At 36.5% G+C, this 23,699-nt stretch overlaps 1 protein-coding gene and 1 long non-coding RNA gene across 6 annotated transcripts in view; one reads left to right on the top strand and one right to left on the bottom strand.

Annotated features, from left to right (window-relative positions):
• Positions 1 to 18,316, bottom strand: part of LOC141502941 (uncharacterized) — a 172,127-nt gene extending 153,811 nt beyond the window's left edge. For all 5 annotated transcript variants that reach the window (XR_012472726.1, XR_012472724.1, XR_012472725.1 and 2 more), the window contains exon 1: positions 18,185 to 18,316. This is a non-coding gene — a long non-coding RNA (uncharacterized LOC141502941). The remainder of the gene's footprint in view (positions 1 to 18,184) is intronic.
• The window catches only part of GABBR2 (gamma-aminobutyric acid type B receptor subunit 2), an 879,763-nt gene that overhangs the window by 579,375 nt on the left and 276,689 nt on the right, over positions 1 to 23,699 (top strand). Inside the window, exons 5-6 of the mRNA XM_074207949.1 lie at positions 8,978 to 9,043; positions 22,541 to 22,741. Coding sequence (XP_074064050.1) covers positions 8,978 to 9,043; positions 22,541 to 22,741 — 267 coding nt within the window. The remainder of the gene's footprint in view (positions 1 to 8,977; positions 9,044 to 22,540; positions 22,742 to 23,699) is intronic.

The raw sequence follows: 23,699 nt of genomic DNA, 5'->3' as shown, positions 1-23,699 counted from the left end.
TTCTGTAAAAGCTGGGATTTTAGTTGGGACTTAAAGGAAGCTAGGGAAGTCAATAGTCAGAGAAGAGGAGGGAAAGCCTTCCAGGCATGTGGGAATTGAGGCAGAATGTTCTGAGAAGGGAGATGGAGTGTCTTGTTCTCAGAGCAACCAGAAGACCACTGTCACTGGATGGAAAAGAAAATGCTGGGGAGGCAAGGAGTAAGAAGACCAAAAAGGTAGGAGGGACCTTGGTTATTAAGGCCTTTGAGTGACAGATAATTGTGTACTTGATCCTGGAGGCAACAGGATTTATTGGATGTCAGTGGGTTAGAAGGTGCAATACCTGCACTTAAAGAAAATTATTTTAGTGACTGAATGAAGGATAGATTGGAATTGGGAGAGATTTGAGGCAGGCAAACCCACCAGCAGACTAATGAAATAATGACAACATGAGATGATGAGATCCTGTACTAGAGTGGTGGCAGTGTCAGAGGAGAGATGAGGACCATTTGAGAGATGTTGCAAAGGTGATAATGACAGATCCTGGAGGTTGAGAGATACTGAGAAGTCCATGGGGAGTCTATGTTGTCAGCCTGAGCAATTGGATAGATGGTGTTGCCCTCTACAGTAATAGAAAAGGTGGGGGAAAGAGAAATCAAGGGGATGGAGACAGGGTTAGGGAGAAAGATAATGCGTTCCAAATTAGACATATTCAGTTTAAGATATCTACTAGACATTTAATTCAGGATGCCTGAAAGACAGTTGGAGATGTGAGATTGTAGGTTATCAGAGTGTGGGGTAGGAAAGGTAAATCTGAGAGTCATCAGTACAGTAATTAAATCCATGGAAGCTGATGAGATCATCAAGTGTAGTATAAAGGGAGAAGAAAAGATGGCTTTTATTTTCCTTTGATTTAAATACGAAATTAGAAAGGTTTATCTTTTGTGCACCCAAACCCTTGGTCTTTTCATTCTTCTACAGAACAAGCATCCAATCCTCCTGATTAGCCCTAACCCACAACCCTCCACTTCCCTAATAAACTCTGACTTCAGGAAAGGGTCTGATAAAACATTTATACCTAAATATACAGGGTGTTCTAAAAACCTTAGTGCAGTTTTAAGCTTTAACAGATTGTGATTCCTTTGAAGATGATGTGATCCTGGAATAGGATGCTAACAATGGAAAGAGACTATCAGGGGCAAACAGAATGGATATTTTAAAGTCATGATCAACAGGTCTTAATAACTGGTTAGATGTGGTGATAAGAGAAGGGAATAATGATTTGGAAATGGGGAGTGGAGGGAAGAAAAGATTTCAAAGATGACTCCCAGGTTTCCAAACCCATTTGACTGACAATAAGGTACACACACAAACACACACACACACACACACACACACACACACACTCCTCAGTCCCCATCCCCAGTGTCAGTTGATTCAGGGTCTCGTGGTTTGAGTTCTGCTGAATGAAGGCCTTCAAGCCTGGAGAAGGCATCTCCAGCTCTGCAAAGAACATATTGCAGGGATCCCGGGGGAAGAGGAAGGCAGGGTTTGGTGCTGCTATCACCACCTCCCTACTGCCTGCTGTGACTTGCTCCAGGATTGGTTCTTTAAAGAGCTTTCTACACCACTGGGGTCTAAGCAGACATCTGGGAAATTTAATTTTTAAAGAGCCTCAGTGTGAAATAGAACCAAGACCCTTTAATCTTCCCTCCATTTCACACTGAGGCTTGTAAAACTTTAAATGCCTCAGCACCAGATCCCCAGGTTTTCTGCTGCCTCCTATGAACCTATTTAAAAGATCCACTCCCGAGCAGGTGGAAGCTGTTATGTTCCAGATCTTGGGCCTGGCACTAAGGAAGATTCAAAAATAAATAAAACTCAGTCCCAGTCCTCAATTATTATCCCCAATCTAGTATGGAGAGCAGAAGTGAGAATTCAGAGGACCTGCCATTACCTCCCAATTATGCCCTTAAAATAAATACTTTCCATAAAATGAGTGGGTTAGACATGAACTTCTGAGATTCGTTCCAGCTCTAATAGCTGGCATTTATGTAGCACTTTAACATTTGCAAAGCACTTTACAAATGTTAATTTATTCTCCTAACAATCTTGAGAGATAAGTACTATCCTTATCCCCATTTTATAGATGAGAAAACTGAGACAGAAAGAACTTAAGCTAGTTTACCAGAGTGACAGAGCTAGGAACTATATTATGAGGCAGGATTTGCACTCATCTTACTGGTGCAAAATTCAGTATTCTACTCACCATGCGTCCTTGAAAGAAATGCCTTGGCCTTAGCTGAATATTGAGGTTGAAAGATAAGAGGAAAGTGACTTTGAGGTTACCAACAGGAGGAGAATAGTGGTTTAGTTTCAGACATTGAGAGTTTGATGTGCTAATGGGACACTTAGGTGAGGATATCTACTTTTTTTGTTTGTGTTTGTGGGGCAATGAGGTTAAGTGCCTTGCCCAAGATCATACAGCTAATAAGTAACAAGGGTCTAAGGTTGGATTTGAACTCAGGTCTTCCTGACTCCAGGGTCAATGCTCTATTCACTGTGCCTCCTAGCTGCCTGAAGATATCTACTTTGCCATTGAAAATATAAGACCTAAGGTTGATATCATTTCTATCCCTACTTAACTGATTAGGAAACTGAAGCAAAGAGAAATTTTAACCTCAGAAAGATAGCATGCACTATAAATATAGAGTTTTTTTTAAAAAAAGGCAAGTTCAGGGGTGGCTAGGTAGCACAGTGGATAAAGCACCAGCCCTGGAGTCAAATCCAGTCTCAGACACTTAATAATTACCCAGCTGTGTGGCCTTGGACAAGGCATTTAACCCCATTTGCCTTGCAAAAACTTTAAAGAAAAGGCAAGTTCATAGATAGCAGGACACCATAATGGTTTTCCAAGGGAAACAAGGAGAGTGACAAATCTCTAAATTTGAAAGACCATAAGCAGAAATAAGCATAGCCTTCCATACTTTGTCCTGGAGTGCTTTTGACAGGGTGGGAAAATGAATAAATACTAACGTGGACAGACCATGGTTATCACATAAACATTTTTAAGCATTTTAAGTTTACAAAACTTAGTATTATCTGTAATTTATAAATGAGGAAAAGGGCGTTCAAAGAAATGACATAATTTGTCCGTGGTCATATACCAGGACAATGGGAGAACTGAAATTAAATCTCAGGACTTCAATGTTACTCATTGAACATTTATAAGAAGCATACAATGCTCCTAGCACTGTCCTAGGTGCTGGAGATACAGATTCAAAACTGAAAGAGTATGGTCCTCAATGGACTTATCTTCACAAATAATAAATAAATAATTTCCAGGGGAGAGGAGGAATCAGGAAAGAGGAGAAGAGGGAGAACATTTCAGACATAAGGGATAGACTGGGCAAAGACACAGAAATAGGAACAAGGACAGTGGCACTGTACATTACAAATGTATGTAGATATTACAAATAATATCTCATTTGATCTTTCCAACAATCCTGGGAGGTAGGTGCTGTTTATTATCCACATTTTACAATAAAGGTTAAGATATTTGCCCAGGGTCACATAACAAAAAAGTATCTGAAGCTAGATTTGAACTCTATCCATTGTGCCACCTTGATGGGAGATAGAAATAGTAAATAAGGCAGTTGAGTGGAATGTAGAGTGTAGAAGAAAGGAGAGGATTAGGGATGGTACCTCTGATTTCAATAATTCTGAGAATTCCTGGATCAGGAAACATCTGTTACCATCAAATGAGGTCAGCTCCTTCTCTCTAACTATTGGACCTAAAAGGTTTCCTAGAGCAGAGACACCAAACAAGGGCCCCACTTATAGTCCACAGTACTCCATTCTGGTGGGGCAACTAGGTGGCACAGTGAATAGAGCACCAGCCCTGAAGTCAGGAGGACCTGAGTTCAAATACAGCCTCATACACATAATAATTACCTAGTTGTGTGACCTTGGGCAAGTCACCCATTACCTTAACCCCCCCCCCCCAAAAAGATACTCCATTCTGGAGTATTGCTGAACCAGGTTAAAAAAGAATAAGGAAATGCTGGGGAAAATAAATAAAAATACAATAAAACATAGATAATATCATGTTTCAAACCTGTCAATATGCAGCTAGTAGGGATCCTCATGTCCACATTAATGACCATATTTCCATTTGAGTTTGACAGCACTGACCTGGAACATGTGACTTGTCAGGATCCCATAGTTAATATGTCTCAGAGGCAGAGCTGAAGCCAGGCTTTCCTGGCTTCAGCACTCTACCTACTACATCCCATTGAGGGTGGGTATTGTGAAATCATTCTAGAAAGAGAGATTCTAAACATGTTTGGAGGGTTTAAAATATATAAAGAAGTTTATCATTTATATTAGAGGTAAGAGACAGCCAGGGAAGCTTCTTGAGCAAGGGGATGTCTGCTTAACTACCAAACTAGCTTCCTTACTGACCAATAGCCTAACTGACCAACTGCCCTCCTGCCCACTGTTTGTCTGACTATCTGACTGATATCTAACTGACTGATAGTTCCTAAGTTCCTAACTACCTGCCTGACTTTTTTTTGTTTTTTTTTTGTTTTTTTTACAAGGCATTGGGCTAAATGACTTGCCCAAAGGCACACAGCTAGGTAATTATTAAGTGTGTCTGAGGTCAAATTTGAACTCAGGTCCATCCACTGTGCCAGCTAGCTGACTTCTTGACTAACTGACTATCTTACTGACTACCTGGATGACTGCTTGATTACCTAACAGACCAACATGCCTATCTTACTGCTTGCCAACCTGCCTCTGCTTTAGAAATCAGTTGGCATGGGGGCAGCTAGGTGGTACAGTAGATAGAGCACAAGTCCTGGAGTCAGGAGTACCCAAGTTCAAATCCAGCCTCATACACTTAATAAGTACCTAGCTGTGTGGCCTTGGTCAAGCCACTTAACCCCATTGCCTTGCAAAAAAAAAAAAGAAAGAAAGAAATCAGTTGACATTAGAAATCAGACAAGACTAGAAAGTGACTCCTAAATCCAATCTTTGCTCCACTACATCATTCTGCTTTCCAGTGATGATGTTCTTGTTTTAGTCATAGTAAGTATTTTGGGTGATATGGTATGTGGCATTTTGCATTGAAATCTTTTGCCTTCAAAAGTTGCAAGATCCCCTGTTTTGGTTCTCTATCCATGTTGTCTTTATTCTGAACTCTCACCTACATGTGCTGAATGTTACATCTGACCTGCGAACTTATTCTTTGAAAAATGTAAATAGAACCTATGATTTGCTGAATCCATTCTTCCTTAATCCTCTGGGTTTTTTAAAGTCTGACTCTCCCAAGAGTCACATAGAAGAAGAGACACATATGTTTTGGATGACAACTCACCAAGAGCATCAAAACTGAAGCAATTTAGAGTCTTTCCAATCTTTTGTTTTCAAAATTTCAGTGAGTAGATGCATCGGTTAGCATGCAATTTTACACCTATGTGTGCACATCTCTAGGTGAAATTTATACATGTGCACATGTATACAAATAAATCTATTAGAAGCATCTCAAGTGCCTCAATGGATGGAGCACTGAGCCTGGAGTCAGAAAGACCTAAGTTCAAATCTAGTCTCAGACAATAACTATCTGTGTGCCATGGACAAATCAGTTAACCCAGTTTGCCTCAAATGAACTGGAGAAAAAAAATGCTAAATAAACTAAATTCTTAACTTTTCAATGTCCTCAACTATAAAATAGGGATAAAACAACACCTACTTCTCAGCATTCTTTTTGAGAATCAAAAGAGATGTTATTTGTAAATCACTATGCACAGTGATTGGTTAAGTCTTCCAAAGAGCAGAGGTAAGGAGGAAGAGTACTTCAAACATGGAGGGGCGGCTAGGTGGCGTTGGGATGGCTAGGTGGCATAGTGGATAAAGTACTGGCCTTGGAGTCAGGAGTACCTGGGTTCAAATCCGGTCTCAGACACTTAATAATTATCTAGCTGTGTGGCCTTGGGCAAGCCACTTAACCCCATTTGCCTTGCAAAAAAAAAAAAGAGTACTTCAAACATGGAAAGATAACCTGTGCAAAAAAGCACTATTATGTTTAGTCAATATATTGTTTTTTTGTGAAGATGTCTTACATTCCCCAGTCAACTCAATTCAACAAATATTTATTTGAACTCAAGTCTTCCTGACTCCAGGTCCAGTGCTTTATCCACCCAACTATCCAAGAAATATTAGGTGACTACAAACTACAAATTAAGTGACACAATCAAAATAGCATCTGGCCCTCAGAAAACTTACATTCTAATGGTGACATGGAGCGTCTACATAGGCAAATGCAAGTGATTTACAAGGGGCAAAGCACTAACACCTGGGGGGCAGGTTGAAGTAAGAGGAGAAGTCTGTTGTTATAGTTGTTGTTGTGCAGTCATGGGTGATTGTTCATGACTCCATTTAGGGTATTCTTGACAAAGTTATAGGAGTGGTTTTCCATGTCCTTCTCCAGCTCATTTTAGCTGAAATAATAACCAAAACAAAAATGGCCACTCTTATTCACTGACTCAGTTCATCATTTTTTGCTATCAATCAACCAACCTGTACATAATGTGTTAGAAAATGTGTTAGAATAGCATTTCCCAAAATGTTTTCTATAAACTCTATATAGTGTCTCCCCCATCACTGTAGATACCCCTGATAGCCCTTCTACTAATGTGAATCATGGTCCCTCCATGTGTTAAAAAGCAGTCTCTATAAGATTCTGATGAAAACCTGTCACCAAGCTCATACTCATACCTTTTCAGCTTTGTAGGATCAGCCCTCTGACCACATTAAAAGAAGCTATTAGACTCCAATGTCACTTCCTTGAGACATCAGAGTAATGCTTTTGTGAAAGATAAAATTATGTATGAAGTGTCATAACTCAGCCAGGGCAACCTAAGCTTTATACTGAAATTGAGAACCATTTGCAACCTTTCAGCAGATAGAAATAATTAAATAGCATCTAATAAACAAGAATAATTAGTTCAAACAGAAAGTAATCTTTACTGATTATTCCCCAGGTTAATTTCTCCCTGGTCTAGGCTCATAATATTCCCCTCCATCACAGAAGCAACCATGTGGAGATCCATGAACTTCTCCTCCCAAACACATTCCTTACCACTTACTGTGAGAATAAAAATTACCAGCTCTGCTCAGTGTATGTGTCAAAAAATATTTATGAAATGTACATTGAGAAGGGACATGAAAATGAGCTGAAGTTTCTTTTATTTTGCTCCAAAATGTTTCTGCCCCTCTTTTATCTCATAGCAATTCCATGCCCCCCAAGTACCCAAACTAGACTTAATGAATTTGGGGCCCAAGATTACATAGCCAAATCAGTTTGGGAATTGCTGTACAATAAGTTTTCTAAACTAATAGGGCTATTTACAATAGTTCAGTAACAATTGCTATTGACAGCAAAGAAGATCTAAAAGGAGCAAAAAACTTAATGGAGCATTACTGAAATCATGATGATGCAGTGCTGCATAAGATATATGGTAATGAAAAATGGAAATGGTTTAAAATATTTTATAGCATTATGGTCACGTAGATAACAAAGAAACGCCTCTCTGTGTTCTCCATTAAAATTTTTAAAAATCATTTTAGAGTCATTTTCTCCCCAGTTTGCACTATCCAAAGATGATTTTGGAAATTTATTCCCTTTTTATGTTATTAAATTATTTGAACATGTGAAATGACTTCCCACTTAGCACTTTCCAAAGATGAAAAAATTGCAAATATGTCTCTTAAAAGAGGATTTTTTTAAGCTATGCCCTTCCTGATGCATGGGATAACTTTAGTTCCTATTCAGAAGTTTCTACAAGAGACTTTTGGGAATTTGGTACTGGTTTGTAAGGAGGGTAGAGTAAACAGAATATTAGAGAGGGTGTTAGAAAGCCTCAGACATTAACTAATTGTGTATCCTTAGGCAAGATACTTCAATTCTCTGATTCTCAGCTTCTATAGCTGTAAATGGGGAAATTAACTGTCTTCCCTGATTATCCTATTGCATTATTGTGAGGATAAAGTATAGTAATATACAAAATTCTTTTTCTATTCCAACTATGAGCATAGAAATGCCCATTTTATTTAGGGTTTGTGGAATTCAAAATAAAAAAAAATTTTAACAATGAAAATAATTTAAAAAATAAAGCACTAAAATGAATGCAACATATTATTAAGAAATTAGGAATTGGCTAAGAAGCCCCAAACTGGTCAAACCAGAATAGAACAGAGAGAGAGAGAGAGAGAGAGAGAGAGAGAGAGAGAGAGAGAGAGAGAGAGAGAGATTGGTAAAGGAATACATCGAATTCAACAAGGATAAAGGAAAGGAAGGAATAGGAAGAGGAGGTACCTAAAGCACACTAACTTTATCTTGACTCTGCCTCAGTTGGGAAGATGATAACAAGAGAAAAAGCTGGAAGGGGTCAGAAATAGAAGCTGATAAAAATAGAAAGAAATATGACAGGGAGTAAGAGAACACAAATGAAAAGTGGTAGATCCTAGAATAGGAGTGGAAAAGATAGAAGAGGGGAAGGAAAAGGAGAGGGAAAATGTACTCCTGAATCTGCTATTTACTACATGCCATTAATTAAATACAAAGGTTGATGACAGTACTATTTACACACTCAACTTTTAAATAAAGGGAGGAAAGGAAAAGAGGGAAAGAAGGGAAAGATATCTTCAGATAGTGAGAGCAGGAAAAATGTCCAAGAAAAATTTGGGCTACCTCACCTAGGATTAAGAGATAGGATCACTATAATTATAAAATGGGGTATAGCATTCAAGCCAGTCAAGTTAAGGGCCAAGAGAATCTTAGCTAAACCAGGGCAAATGTTCTTTGGTCCCCTAACCTTTTATCCTTGGGAAAGTTGTTTGCATGGGTCCTGGCTTTGTGCATGTTCAATGTAAAGATTATGTGTTCATGATACAATCCCCACAACTTTTCACATATGTGTTCTCTTGTCCACAGAGTAATGATGTTCGGATAATTCTTGGCCAGTTTGATCAGAATATGGCAGCAAAAGTATTCTGTTGCGTAAGTACATTGTCATTTAATTTATGTGTTTGAGGAAATTTGCAAAACTTTTATCTGTAAACTAAAGAGCATGATTCCTGCTCTGGCTTTGTATGACAATCAAATTGACAGAAACCTTGGATTACTCAAGCAGCAAAAACATAAGCATAAGGGTAACATTCTTAGAATCTTTTATTAGGTAGTTAAATCTCCCAAAGGCAATACAACCAAGTGTCAGATTATTGTAATCATGGGAAGGGGACCCATTTATGATTAATAAGTCCCAACTATTAAAAGATTCTTCTTTAGTTTGAATTTGCATCCCACCACTCCTAATACTAAGCTTGAGTCATGATTTTTCTCCATCATAATGGAGACCAACTATATCACCCTCATCTTTAAGAATATTCTTTCAAGGGGCGGCTAGGTGGCGCAGTGGATAAAGCACCAGCCCTGGAGTCAGGAGTACCTGGGTTCAAATCCAGTCTCAGACACTTAATAATTACCTAGCTGTGTGGCCTTGGGCAAGCCACTTACCCCCATTTACCTTACAAAAAAAAATGGAAAAAAAAAAAGAATATTCTTTCAAATACCTACATGCTATCATTAGGTCATCCCCCACCTCCTTTTATCCATGATCAAAAAGCCAAGCCTCTTTAATTTCCTTTCTACTATTTGCATATCATTGGACCCACAGCGGGTATTAAATCTACAGTTATTGGCTCATGAATTCATTTTTTTAATTCTTTTAACATTTTTGCTGTTCTCCCTATTCTCCATATTTACATTAACTTAGAAGTCAGAGGTAGACACCAAACTCTCACAAGACCCTGGAAAAAAATACAGAACAGGACATAAGAAGACCAGAGTCCATTGGGAAACTAATTTGAGGAAACAACAGGCAGGGGACTGGATAGGATGGGTGGGGGGAAGTGAGGGAAGAGGGAGACTAGGGGAGAAAAATGTTTCACCATCGAAGTTCTGCAACAAAGTTATCACCTTGTTGATTGAAACAAAAGTAAAGCCTTCTGAATAGTAGTAAGAGACTTTCTACAATTCCCTCTAAGTGAAAGGGAAAATAAGTACCCAAACAAATTTTCCTTGTTATGACTAGTATGTTAGCTCAATCTTCTTCAGAGTTTTTTTTTTATCAGATTAGAACTTCCAGCACAGTCAAAGCTGTAGCATAGTTCATAAGGAATAGGAAGGACTTCTTTGTTAGGAAAATTGCAAACATGAGCAAGAAAACTTCATACCATCATGGGGAATAGGGAAGGATAACTAAAGAATATGAAAGATAATAGCTGTGATATAGAAAGGAGAATCATAAGTGGAAAGGAACCCATTATAATAGAGAACAATAAAGAATGGAATGGGGGAAGGAAAATTGGGATTTTAGATTATATATATATAAATGTTCAGAGTAGAATAATCATACAAAGACACACATTTGCAAAGGAAATGAATCTAACAGAACATAAGGGAGAGCAATGGTATACTTTGAAAAGAATATGTGGAGATCTATAAACTTGAAGGTAGAGATAGACAATAGAGAACATTTGGGTAGGGAGAAAAGAGAAAAGAAATGAAAATGATGTGATTTTAGGTACATACAACTGACCATCCCACAAAATGGAGAATATGGGCAATACTTTCAAAAAACCTACAATAACAAGCAAGCATACATGCTGACCTTGATAAAAGCTTGTTTATTAAATGTGCATTATCATAAAATTGGGAAAGGCAGCTGTTTATGCTGTATAATGGGATTTTTAAATTTTTAAATCTTGAAGCTAGAATGATGAATCAAATATATAAGATAAAACTTAAGGATAAAATGTAAAGTTCTTTATTTTGACTCAAAAATTAATATATAGAGAGAATGGGAAGAATTCATTTAACAATAGATCATTTTAAAAAGACCAGCAAGTTTTAAATGACCACAAACACAATGAAAATGGGAACTGGAATATGAATACTGAAAAAAGTTAATGGAATATTAAGCTGCATTATTAGAAATGTAACATCCAGTAGAAAAAAGATAAGACACCCCATGCCTTTTTTGATCAGACTCTATTTCGAAAATTGTGTTCTGCCTGGGTACCAAATTTCAAGAGCAGCATTAACTGACTCCTTATCTGAGAATTCCCTATATCATAGGAGTCACATGAACCCCAGGCTATAACATTATCAAAGTGGATCCAAACCAGATTAAAATATTTAACTGAAAAATAGAACAAAATAAATGAAAATACAATAGAATATAAATAATTTTCATATACAGTTTTCTAAGTCAAAATGTAGCCCATAGGGATCCTTACGTATGGTTCTATTTGAGTTTGCCTTAAATCAATGAAATCATAGGTCTGGTCCCATTCTCTAATCCTATTCCTCCCAAAGCTATACCACTGCAATGTGAAATACAATATATTGCATTCTCCTCATCACCAGAGCTCTGAGGTAGTATTAAGACAAGTGATTCCAAAGCACAAGACTGATCTGATTAAGAGCACTGGGTACAGGAAGGAAGGATAAGAGGTCAGAAAAACTTTGACATGGATCCAATGAAACTACAAGTACATGGTGTCTTCTAACTAAGAATTTAAAGAAAAAGTGGCATTTTTTAAGTTAGCTGATGATATCCAATTTATTTTCCTAGTGAAAATATTGTCATTTAGGGGCAGTTAGGTGAGTAGTGGATAAAGCAACAGCCCTGGAGTTAGGAGTACCTGTATTCAAATCCGGTCTCAGACACTTAATAATTACCTAGCTGTGTGGCCTTGGGCAAGCCACTTAACCCCATTTGCCTTGCAAAAACTTAAAAAAATATATCATTTATGAAGGATATTGATACTATTTCCGGGTAAGACACAGGACTAGATAACTATTCAGATCTCTTCTGAGGGTCTATGATGATAATATCTCACCTTGAACAAAAATATCCCTGTTTTGTACCACAAAATCCTTTCTCTTCCATAATGGTGGTAGTAGTGCTGTTTTAGCCATTTAAGTAAAAAATAAAAGAAAGAATCTTTTAGTAAAATGACCTTGGCATCTATACAAATTTTCTAGCATTCTGCCCTGGGAATGAGCATTATGACCAAAGTTTTCCAAACAAACCAACTGATTTATCTTTCTGTACTTGATGAATTATCTAATAATTCCAGCAGTGGGGGCTGGGGAACACTTTATAATTCTATTTTAAAACTTTTTTAAGTTTTGTAAAAATATGATTTCTGAATATTATTTTCTGGATCTTTTTATAACTGAACTATGCCACAAATAAATTTTAGATAATCCTGTATGTTTCTTAGTTGCTAGGGGAGGATTTAATATAAGTCTTGAGAATGTGGGCCTTGACTTCAAAGGGCAAAGAACTAAAGTTAAAAGAGAAAAGCTTTCTTTCTTCTTAAAGAAAATGGGGGGAGCCCTCCCTTCTGATCACTAAAAAACAAACATTAACAGGGAAGTCACAGTGCTGGTATATAAATCAATAATAGTTTGGGCAGTTTTTACATTTTAAAGAGCACTTTCACTATTTCATTTGAGCCTCATGATAGTTTTGTGGAGTGGGACAGAGAAAGCATTACTATTCCCATTTTATAAACAAGAAAAAATCTGATTCAGAGAAGATCAATGATTTATCCAAGGTGACAGAGACATCTGGGGACAGGATTGGAAACAGAGTCAAGGTTTCCTTTATCTTGAACAATCATTTTTTTGTTCTATTTTTCTTGGTTCAACAACAAAGAAAATCTTTGAAAACTGTGAAATTGTATACGGAATTAATTCAAAATCAAGCTACTGAAAAGGGCCCTCACAGAAATTGTTCCCTAAATTGAAGTACTTATAGACCACTTGTGGTTGTGAGTTTGTGACAAAGGGAAGTTGAAAGCCACTGGCAAATGAGAAAACCTATCGCTAAGTGTTTTTATCACTAGATTCATTCAAAGTCCAAAAGACCAATGCATACACTGTAGAAAGAGTTAATGTTAAGATAAAAGAGTCAAGATGAATTTATAGAAACCTTCAACTCAAACTGGAACAGAAAATTCAAATTAGAAAAGGTTTTTAATATTATTAAAGAATTTAGTGGAAAAAGATATTCATTTGCCTATATTTATTTCTTAATCTTTTGCTCTCATTGTGTATTGTTTTATATATAATGGTTAAGAATATTGATTAATATTTATGTCTAGGAAGGCTAAATAAAGGGTTATATTATTGTTTAATTAAGTGATAAAACATGCTAATTTCTCTTTCAATTAACCTTGACTGTAATTGCACTGCTATCTCTTGTTTATTTATAAATTGTTACTCTATCTACAAGTATGATAGATAATATGTTCCATGTTATTCTAATTTTCTGGTAATAGCTCTCTTTATATCTAGGTCCATTTTGACCTTAGTAAATGGTTTAAGATATTGGTCTATGCCCAACTTCTGCCAGACTGCTTTTCAGTTTTCCAACAATTTTCACTGAATAATAACGAATTCTTATCCCAAAAAACTTAAGTCCTTACACTTGTCAAACACAGGGTCATCACAGGTATTTACTTCTCAAAGGGTATCTACTCTATGGAAAGGCTACTGCTGTAAGCAAAGTAATACTATCTGATAATTACTTAATACTCTGAGGTTTGCAAAGGATTTTACCTACATTATAATATTCAATATTCATAACAATAGGTCATTGGGTCACTTAGGGAATGTACAGTCTCAAGATTTGATGAGTTTCACTGAGAGAATATAAGCAGATACTGGAAGACAAGACAGTTAATCAGAGATGTAACAGAGAAGATTGGAAAAAAGACTGGGTCAGTTAAGTCCTAAAGATCCTTCTAATTCTGTGGTTTTATTGGTTCTTCTCTTTAAAATCACTGAGCTCAGTTTGACCTCAAGTTTTCAAATCTTTTGCTCTAGTGTCCAATCACCTGCTACCTCCTTATCCAGTTTTCTTTCAATGCCAGAAATGTCCTATCCCTTTCTATTCCCCACCAATCTTTCTAGATGTTCTGAGACCCCAAGAATGTAGTGAAATTCTGTTTTCTGTTAATTTGTAAGATAAAATCCAATCCTAATCCATTTTAATTTCTCATGTACAATGCTAGGGAGTTCTCCTCCTTCTCTCCCAAAGCTGAATGGAACAACAGGACCCCCAGGTGTCTCAGTTGTGTGGTGACTACAACACTGGAGCCTGGAATCAAGAAAACTTGAGATCAAATCTGACCTCTGGAAATTTGCTAGCTGTGTCATCCAGAACAAGTCCCTTAACATCTGGTTGACTCAGTTTCTCAACTTTAAAATTTGTGAGGGTAAAATGAAATAATATTTGTAAAGTTTCTGGCACCCAATAATAGCTTGCCTTTGTCTAATAGCCTATTTTACTCACTGCTTTAGGTGTATTTACAAATTAGTTACCCCAAATAGCAGGTATCCATAGAATTATCAGGGTACAAGTAGGACTTTTAAAGTTAGGACACTGACATAACAAAATGTGAAAGTGAAGAGGACTCAATTCATTACCCTATGGTTATTTTCCAGGTAACTTTTGAAGCCAATGTTCTCATCCTTTGATCAGAGGGCATTGAGGCTATTCTTTTGATCTAAACCTTCCAGTAATGCTGGTCTCCTTTTCTCCATGCTTGCTAATGGCACACATCAGTAACGGCCTCAATACTTTGTTTTTATCAAGGGTGCTCATCATGAGAAACAGAGCTTGAATTTCATTGCTGCTTTTTCAAGGTCTTAGGATTTTGAGATTTGCTTTTCATCCTAGTCATTGCTTGAGAATGTAGTCTTTGCCATCAAAATAACATAATCAAAAGTCATGCTCCTGAACAATGGGTAGCAAGGAGAAATGGTCCAACTTCAGCAAATCTGAGGCAAATGCCCATTTATAGCTCACAGCTAAAATTGTCCATGATGTAAAGCAAACAAATTCTCATTTTTCATTTTCCAACTGTATTCAGTGATCAGTCATATATCCTGTAGTTAATAAGGGTCATGTTTTTTAAAATTTCTACTTTTAGTCCTCAAATTTTCCTTCTCCCTCACAAAAGTAAATGGTGTGGTGCCAGAGGGAAAATTAATGAATGCCTAAATCCCTGCAGTCAACAAGTTCCCACTGTTTCACAAAATTTAAAAATTTTATCTTCTACAAAACATGCTTTTCAAATAATAAACATGAATGCTGCAAATATATTCCTAGTTTACAGATAGAAAAAATGAGACTTATTTTCATTAATCAGGCAATGGAGTTAGCTGAAGGTCACTCATCCAGCAACACCCCCAGGAAGCTAAGGATTAGGAAAGAAGGACAAAAGCCATCTAAACAGCCCAAATAGTTTTCACAAAGCCCATGCATTTTACTGATAAAAGAGTCCAAGAGTCCTCCACTAAAAAATCTATTTACATTTACTTTATAATCAATTCTAACAGACAAGATAGTAGAGTTTTCCAGTTTTCAGCAGGCCAAAAACAATTTACTAGTTTTGAGGAAAGAAAGGCTACCACTGCCATAAACAGTTATAATGATAACAGTAAGAAATGACATCCTAAAATATCATAGAAAGGGAAGAAAAGGAAAAATCATAAAAAGCAGATTGAGAATTTTTTAAATACCACAAGTCTAGTTTGCATTCATTGCACAAAAAGTTCTATGAACCTTAACTGTCTCCTAGAGCAGCACTCTCCAGTGTGATCACTGACATTTTTATGATAACCCCCAAATAATCATGAAAAGCTTATGTTCAGCATGCCCTTTAAAAAATGGAGGTATGTGTAATACTTTTTAGAAAAATCTCCAAAACTGCAAAGATAATATTTTTTTGTTTAAAAAGTAAATTTTTTATAAAAAAAAAAATTGACATTTGTAGAATAAACATTCAAGAAGATTCAGCTAAAAGTGCATCTGTGCCCAAGAATTCTGGATAGATAAGGTAATTAAAGTTTAACTTCTACCCAAGAAGGAGAGAAGAGAAAAACCCCCTGACCTGGAAAAGACCATTTCAAGACAAGCATGCTTTGATATGGGCACTATGTTTCCTCAATTTTTCTCAACTCTGCTGAAGGAAAAGAGCACTCAAGGGTTGGGACATAGAAGACCAAATATGGTTTCTCAGAGGTGCTGAAAGCAAATTGAACCTTGGTGCAAAAAAAAAAAGTCAAAGAGGTCCATTAAAGAAGGAAACCTACAGCCTCAGAAGTGCTAAGAAAGCACTTAACACTTTCTCTATGATAAGGTAGTTAAATTAATAGCTAAAATAAAGTGGATAAAACAGACTGATGAGGCAGAAACCAGCTCTAGGCTTATGGCATGGTATATTTCAAACTGTCCAATATGAAAATGAAACTTCAGTATTTCTCTTTTAACCAGAATGAAAGTCAGAGTTAGGTTAAACCATTAATTTGAGAGAGGGCATAAAATAAGAAACATTAAAATATTTGGAATCAAATCTTGCCTCTTCAACTTAACTACCTCTATGGCCAAGCCACTTATTCCTTCTTAGTCTCAGTTTCCAGATCTGTGGGATGATGTTGTGGGACAGAACTGATCCTTAAAATTCCCTTCTGGTTTTAAATCCAATGAGTTGTGACCTGGTATTTAGATGTTTGTGTTTCTTAAGACTTGTAACAAATTGTATCTGTCCTTTGATTCACTATGCAAACCTTGAGAGTAAGACTTTCTTAAACATTCATACTTTTACTACAATTTCTCCCTCTGTAAAATGACTAAGTTAGATGAAACTATGACCAAGGACTCTTGCAGTTCTAAAAGTTTATGATTCCTTATTTTTAAGAGTATAATTTGCTTGAATATAACTTTGGTTGAAATTTCTTTCATTTTCATTCATGTCCAGCTCTTTAAGATCCCTATATGGGTCTTTTCAGCAGAAGTGATTTATTTCCTTCCTCTAACTTATTCCTCAGATGATAAAAGTTAAAACTGAGGCAATGAGGGCTACATAGCTGAGGCTAGATATGAACTCAGGTTTTCCTTGCTCCTGACCTGGCACTTTATCCAGTGTGCTACCTAGCTATGCCACCACTGTTATCAAAATCAAAGAAAGCTACTGAAATATGATTCAGGGGCGGCTAGGTGGCGTAGTGGATAAAGCACTGGCCTTGGAGTCAGGAGTACCTGGGTTCAAATTCGGTCTCAGACACTTAATAATTACCTAGCTGTGTGGCCTTGGGCAAGCCACTTAACCCCATTTGCCTTGCCAAAAACCTAAAAAATTAAAAAAATTAAAAAATAAAATAAAATATGATTCACCAGAACCATACGTGTGAAATGGATTGTTTGAACCCATGCATAGAACTTTATGTTTGACCCTATTATATTTATCTTATTTAATTCAAATCATTCAGCATGTTGTGATCTTTTTGAATTACATTTTCATCTAACATGTTGACTGCCCTCTGATCTTCATTTCATCTACAAATTAGAAAACATGCCGTCTATGCTTTTCTCTACATTATAGGCTGAGGGGCACAAGAGAGATCCCTGGAACATTCTGCTTAGAGACCCCTTTCCAATTTTGTGTGGAAATCATGAAGGTCTACTCTCTTGGGCTGGTCATTCAATCAGTTTCAAATCAACCTAACCATACTATTAACTAGCCTCTATCTTTCCACCATATCCTGCTACTTATCTCTACTCCCTAAGGTTGATCATTCAATCAGTTTCAAATCGACCTAATCTTATTGTTATCTAGCCTGTATCTCTATCTTATGTCTCTACTCTTTGGATGTGTTCATTCAGTCACTTTCAAATCCACCTAACCACACTATTATCTAGACTACATCTCTGTTCCTTACCCAGCCTCTTACCGGGTCTGGTCATTCAATTAGTTTCAAGTCCACCTGACTGTGCTCTTTTATTTAGACTATATCTCTCTCCATCTTTTCCTCAAGTATAACATGAGAGGTTTTGTCACATTCATTACTGAAATCTTAGCATACTATGCCTGCAGCATTCCCTTGATTTACTAGGCTAGTTACCATGTTAAAAGGGGAAAAAAAGGTAATGAGGTTAGTCTGGCATTACCTGAAAAGTCATGTTGGCCTTACTAATTACTACTTTCCTTCCTAAGTGCTCACAAACATTCCCTGAATAATATGTTCAAGAATTTTTCCAGAAATAAAAATATAACTTACTGGTCAGTTTTTAGGCTTCTCACTTTTTAAAAGAGACAACGCATGTTCTCTAGTCCCATTCTGTAAGATCTTTCAAAGATTACCTTCAACAGCAGAGAAATATATCTACCCAGTTCTTTCAGGATTTGGGGATATAATCAGTCCAGTCCTAGTAATTTGAACTAGGTGAGAGCAATTAGATTTTTAACCAATAATCTCCTTGCTTACTTTGGGGTTTTAACCTCTGCTCACCATTTTGTTCTCTCCTTCCCAGTCCAAAGGTTAATTTTCTTAGTAGAAGAAGAAGCATATGTAAACATGAGAATTGAATAGGTCACCCTTCTCCTTTTCATCTATTATCATCATCCATCCACACCAAGTAATGATTCCAACCCTTTTACTTGCTCTCTCTAGTCTAAACAGAATCATTCTTCCATACCAGCTTTGTGTTCTATTTCTTAAATTCATTATAATTTCTCCTTGAAAGCAGTGATGATTCATAAATACCTCCAACACAATTATTTCTGTTTCTGTCTCTATCAATCCTCACCCAAATGTTATCCACCTATTTCTTACCTAAGGGCTTACATTTCCTCACATGAGTTTATAAATATAGACCATGGCTCATTGATGATCAGCAAATGTCATTGATAATTATTATAAGAAATTTTCTCTCTTGAATTAGCATTTTAGTTCATCTTGTTTATCATTTATAGTGTACATTTACTTATAGATATTTATGACCTTGAATATTATTGATTATTTAATCTTGAATTTTTTCCTATGTTGTAGTTGCTATTTTCTGGGATAATAGACTTGTCAAATCTTTGTAGGCAGTTTTCTCTCTCTCCAGTCTTCAGAGCATTCTTGATCATATTCTAAAAACTCCAAACAAATATGTTTTTATTGACTCTTCTTAGGTGCACTCCATTCTTTCTCAGGAGCATTAAGTCCTATATTTAAACTGTGGTTAAAAAAATATTTTTTTTCAAACTCAATGTATTTAGCCAATCATTTCCTAAATCTGCCTTTCTCTCACTGAATTCCCTGCTCCAAGAAGCTGTAGCATGCCTAGTAACCACACCACAGTAAAAAAAAAATAGTTATAAGTGATGATTCCATGGCCCAGGACTTTGGAGTAAAGACCTGGAAAAGAGTGAAGAGGTCCTAAAGGTTTCATGGATAAGAGACTATAGAGAACCAGGAGGGACGGCACAGATCTTCCAGAGGAATTCCTCAGCTTAATTGATTCCTGGCCTTGGATTTTGTGGGAGTTTTTTTGTTTTCCTTCCTTGGCCCCAGAAATTGTGATGGAGGAATAAACTATCTGTTTTCCTTTCCACTGCCATCACCTGTTTCTTCTAACTAAAATTTCTTTCCCCTAGACCATTCATACCAGAATACTGCAGGATCTCAGCTTCACCCCTTCACTTCTTTCCTGAAGCAAGGACATACAGTCCCCAAGACTTGTTTACTGATGCTAACAATAGGAAAACTGAAAGGAAATAAAAAGATTCTCCCTCCTTATTTTTCTAGGCAAAGAAAAAAAAAGGCATGCATAATTCATAAATAATGGAACTTTGGGTATGTGAAGAACTAGAGAAAGATTCACTAAAATATACATTTCAGAGGAAAAGCAAAACCAGGATATTCTAGACATTAAGTCACAGAAGTTGAAACTAGAGTGAAGTGCAAGGAAGGATTGAAGAGATGGGGCTGAATGTTGTCAGCAGAAAGAAAATTTAGACTAGGGGATTTACCTCATTTACCCTCTACCCTGTCCCTAGTCACCAAACCCTATCTTATGTCAGCTGAAGTGTGAGCTGAGGAGCAGAGATTTTAAGTCATCCCAGGAAACCAAGGAGGAAGGAAAGGGAAGAAGAAAAGCCCAAGGGGGAAAAAAGACAAGAAGGAGGGAAGGAAAGAGGAAGAATGTGGTTTTTGCCAATACCTTGGGATAGCTAGTAAATTCCCAGTTGTCTTTCATATGTTAGTGATATATATAAATTGGGGATTATATGTGTCTATATATTTGTGCAGAATTTTTTTAATGAATTGGAATGTTAGGTGGGATTTATTGGAACCAGCTCATACCAGCTCTTGTTAAGCTAATCGTTAAATTTTCAATGTGAGCATTTATGTCTCAGAAATCAGCAGCTACTACAAATCAAGACTAGATTTATCAGAGGTGGCTCGGAGAGGAAACAGCATATATACTCAATGGGGTATAGACATCTAGAGTAGAAGGAAAGAAGGAGGACGGGGGAAGGGTGGGGATGTGAGTGATGGAGGAGAGTGTGGACCATGGGGGAGAGTGATCAGATACAATACATTTTCTTTTTTACTTCTTGCAAGGGGCTAGGATTGGATGGCCTGTCCAGGACCACAGGGCCTTAGGGGTGGTATGTGGGCTCGGGGTCTCTTGGCCCCAGGGCTGGCTGCCGCGCCACTCAGCCACAGAGTGGCTGACATTGAAAGGAGAGAGAAAATATAGTGTATGGTAGTGGAGAAGTCTGAATGGAGGGAGTTGCGATCAGCAAAGGCAACAGTGGAAAAACATGGAAGTAGCTTTTGTGACAGACTTATCATTAAAGAATGTGATCTGGGCAGCTAGGTGGTGCAGTGGATAGAGCACCGGCCCTGGAGTCAGGAGTACCTGAGTTCAAATCCGACCTCAGACACTTAATAATTACATAGCTGTGTGGCCTTGGGCAAGCCACTTAACCCCATTGTCTTGCAAAAACCTTAAAAAAAAAAAGGTGAAAAGGTGATCCACCCACAACAGAGCTGGTGGTATAGGAACACAGAATGAAACACTATTATCATTGTTGTTGTTGTTGTTATTTTATTATTTTATTTCATTATTTTATTTTATTTTATTTCATTTTGGTTTGTGCAGGGCAAGGGGGTTGGGGTGACTTGCCCAGGGTCACACAGCTGGGTGATTGTTAGGTGTCTAAGGTCAGATTTGAACTCTGGTGCTCCTGACTCCAGGGTACTCTGACCACTGTACCACCTAGCTACCCCTATTATTATTTTTTAATTTTAATTTTAATTTTTTTCTCTTTACTTCATTACTCATGAGGGTCTATATTTTGGGGGGAAGGGGTATTATGTTTACTCTTAAACAAGAATATTTTAGTATTGTATAAAAACATCATTTGCACAAAAATAAAAATAAATATAATAAAAACAATTTGTAATCTACAAAAAAAAGTTTGGATTTATTGTATTGTTGATTTCTAGGTTTCAGAAAGTGATGAAGAAGATGCTAGTAAAATAAATTAAACTTAAAAGTGTGCCAAGCTCACTTTTTTTTGCCTAACAGCTTGTTAAATATTTGCCATAAATTGCCATTTACCATAAACAACACCTCAGCTAAATATATAGAGAGAAGTATGTATATTTATAAATGTACATGTGTAGATGCAGCAGGGTATAGCCAATTTTCAGGTGAGTGATAAGTTCTTCAGCTATTAGAAATTAGATTTCCAATTAAATATTTGGATCTAGATACAATTTGGATCTGGTAAGGAAGGGAAAATTTGTTTACATCACTAAAAATTGAATATCTACATCTAAATATATATGTTTTTAATTTTTTTCTTTGAAGTTATGGAATAGAACAAGCATTTCCATAACAGTGTAATAAAAAGATGAAACTGCAAATCTACTATGTACAAGTTGTTATTCCTTTTAAGTATATGAAAAGTTAGTATGTAAATTTCTTTCTTTCCTTCTCTCTCCTCACCCTAGAGATAGTCACCATAAAACCAAAATAGATATATATATATATAAATTATATATATAATTATTCTATATATATATGTATATATATATATACTTTTATTTGTCAGTTCTTTCTCTGGATGCATTTAGTATCTTCCTTCATAAGTCCTTCTTAGTTAATTTGGGTATTTATAATAGTGAAAATAATATTCATTCAAAGTCATTCTTAAAATAATATTTCTATTACTGTATACCATGCTCTCTTGGTTCTGCTCATTTCATTCTTTAGTATTTTGTGCAAATCTTTCCATGTTTTTCTAACATCATTGAGCTCATCATTTCCTATACAGTAGCATTCCATCACAATCATCTACATTTTCAGCCCCTCCCCAATTGAAAAGCATCCCTGCAATTTCTTTTAAATGTTTTTAAAGTATAAACTTTCCTTCTTCGTGTTAAAAAATTTCAAAATGATAAAGTGGCAAAATTTAAAAGGAAATAGGGAATTATATTAACAAAATATCTGGGTGGTTTTCCTCTAAAGAGTGGGGTGCCAATATGAGCTGTGTAGAGAATAAAACAAAATGTTTCTTTTAACCAGTGAAATGTCCAATGATTTTTTGACTTTTAAAACTATTTGGTTTATAGGCATTTAACGAAAACATGTTTGGCAGCAAGTATCAATGGATCATTCCTGGCTGGTATGAGCCATCCTGGTGGGAACTGGCACATTCTGAAGGCAACGCATCCCCCTGCCTCAGCAAAAATCTCCTGACTGCCATGGAAGGTTATATTGGAGTGGATTTTGAACCCCTCAGTTCAAAAGAGATCAAGACAATTTCAGGAAGGGTTAGTATCTTTGTCATCCTCAATTTCAGCTGCTGAACATCTTTTTTCTTGTTTTTAAATATTATCACATTATTTATATGTAGACACTAACTATTGAAGTGGAGTCACTGATTCTGTTGTTGCTTGGAAGTTTGTTTGGTGTTTATCTACTTAGCATTCATGAAATATTTGGGAGACCAACTAAAAGTTTTTGTAACCTTATTTGTAACACTGAAAGTTTTTGATTCCATGAACATTCAATCAATATAGAAATGTAGACATAGTTCATATAAAGTTAATAGTAAATAAGCCTTTATTAAGTACCTATTACTTGTCAATCTCTACGCTAATCTTGTCCTTATTTGGTTTCACAACATTAGAGTCACCAGGGATCATATTAGGGCCAAAGAAAAATTGCAGGGCAGAGACACCTTTAGAACATATGAAAGCCATATTAATTATTGACTTTATATGAACTATGTTGATTTTCATATCTGGCAGAGAATTGAATAGATATCAGGCAAGGAACTAAGCTACTCTCAAGAAACTGCCCCAACATTGTTGCACTATGATAGAGTATGAGAGCTGGGGAAAGGGTTGGAAGGAATCATTGTAGTAGAAAGTGGTTATAACATCTTAATGCTATTATTGCAAAATGACTATAAGCTTTTGGTATTACATAGATGGAGTAAACCTGTATGCACCATAAGTATCTGAAATTCAATGTGTCTAACTCAAAACTTCCCCCAAAATGCATCTATCCTTCATACTTCCCTTTTACTATCAAGAGCACCACCATCCACCCAATCATCCAAGTTGTCATCTTCAATATCACTTTCATCCCATAGCTAATCATTTGCCAAATCTTGTCATTTCTTTCTCCATATCTCTAGCATACTTCCCTTTCTAGCCTTTCTATCTATAGGTCTTCAGGAGCTTCCTAATTGATATCCCTATCTCATTTCTCCCCACTCCAATT

Source organism: Macrotis lagotis, chromosome X (genome assembly GCF_037893015.1).
Source record: "Macrotis lagotis isolate mMagLag1 chromosome X, bilby.v1.9.chrom.fasta, whole genome shotgun sequence".
Taxonomy (NCBI): Eukaryota; Metazoa; Chordata; class Mammalia; order Peramelemorphia; family Peramelidae; genus Macrotis; species Macrotis lagotis.
Note: the sequence above shows the minus strand (reverse complement) of the source record. Positions and strands in the feature narration are given on the sequence as shown.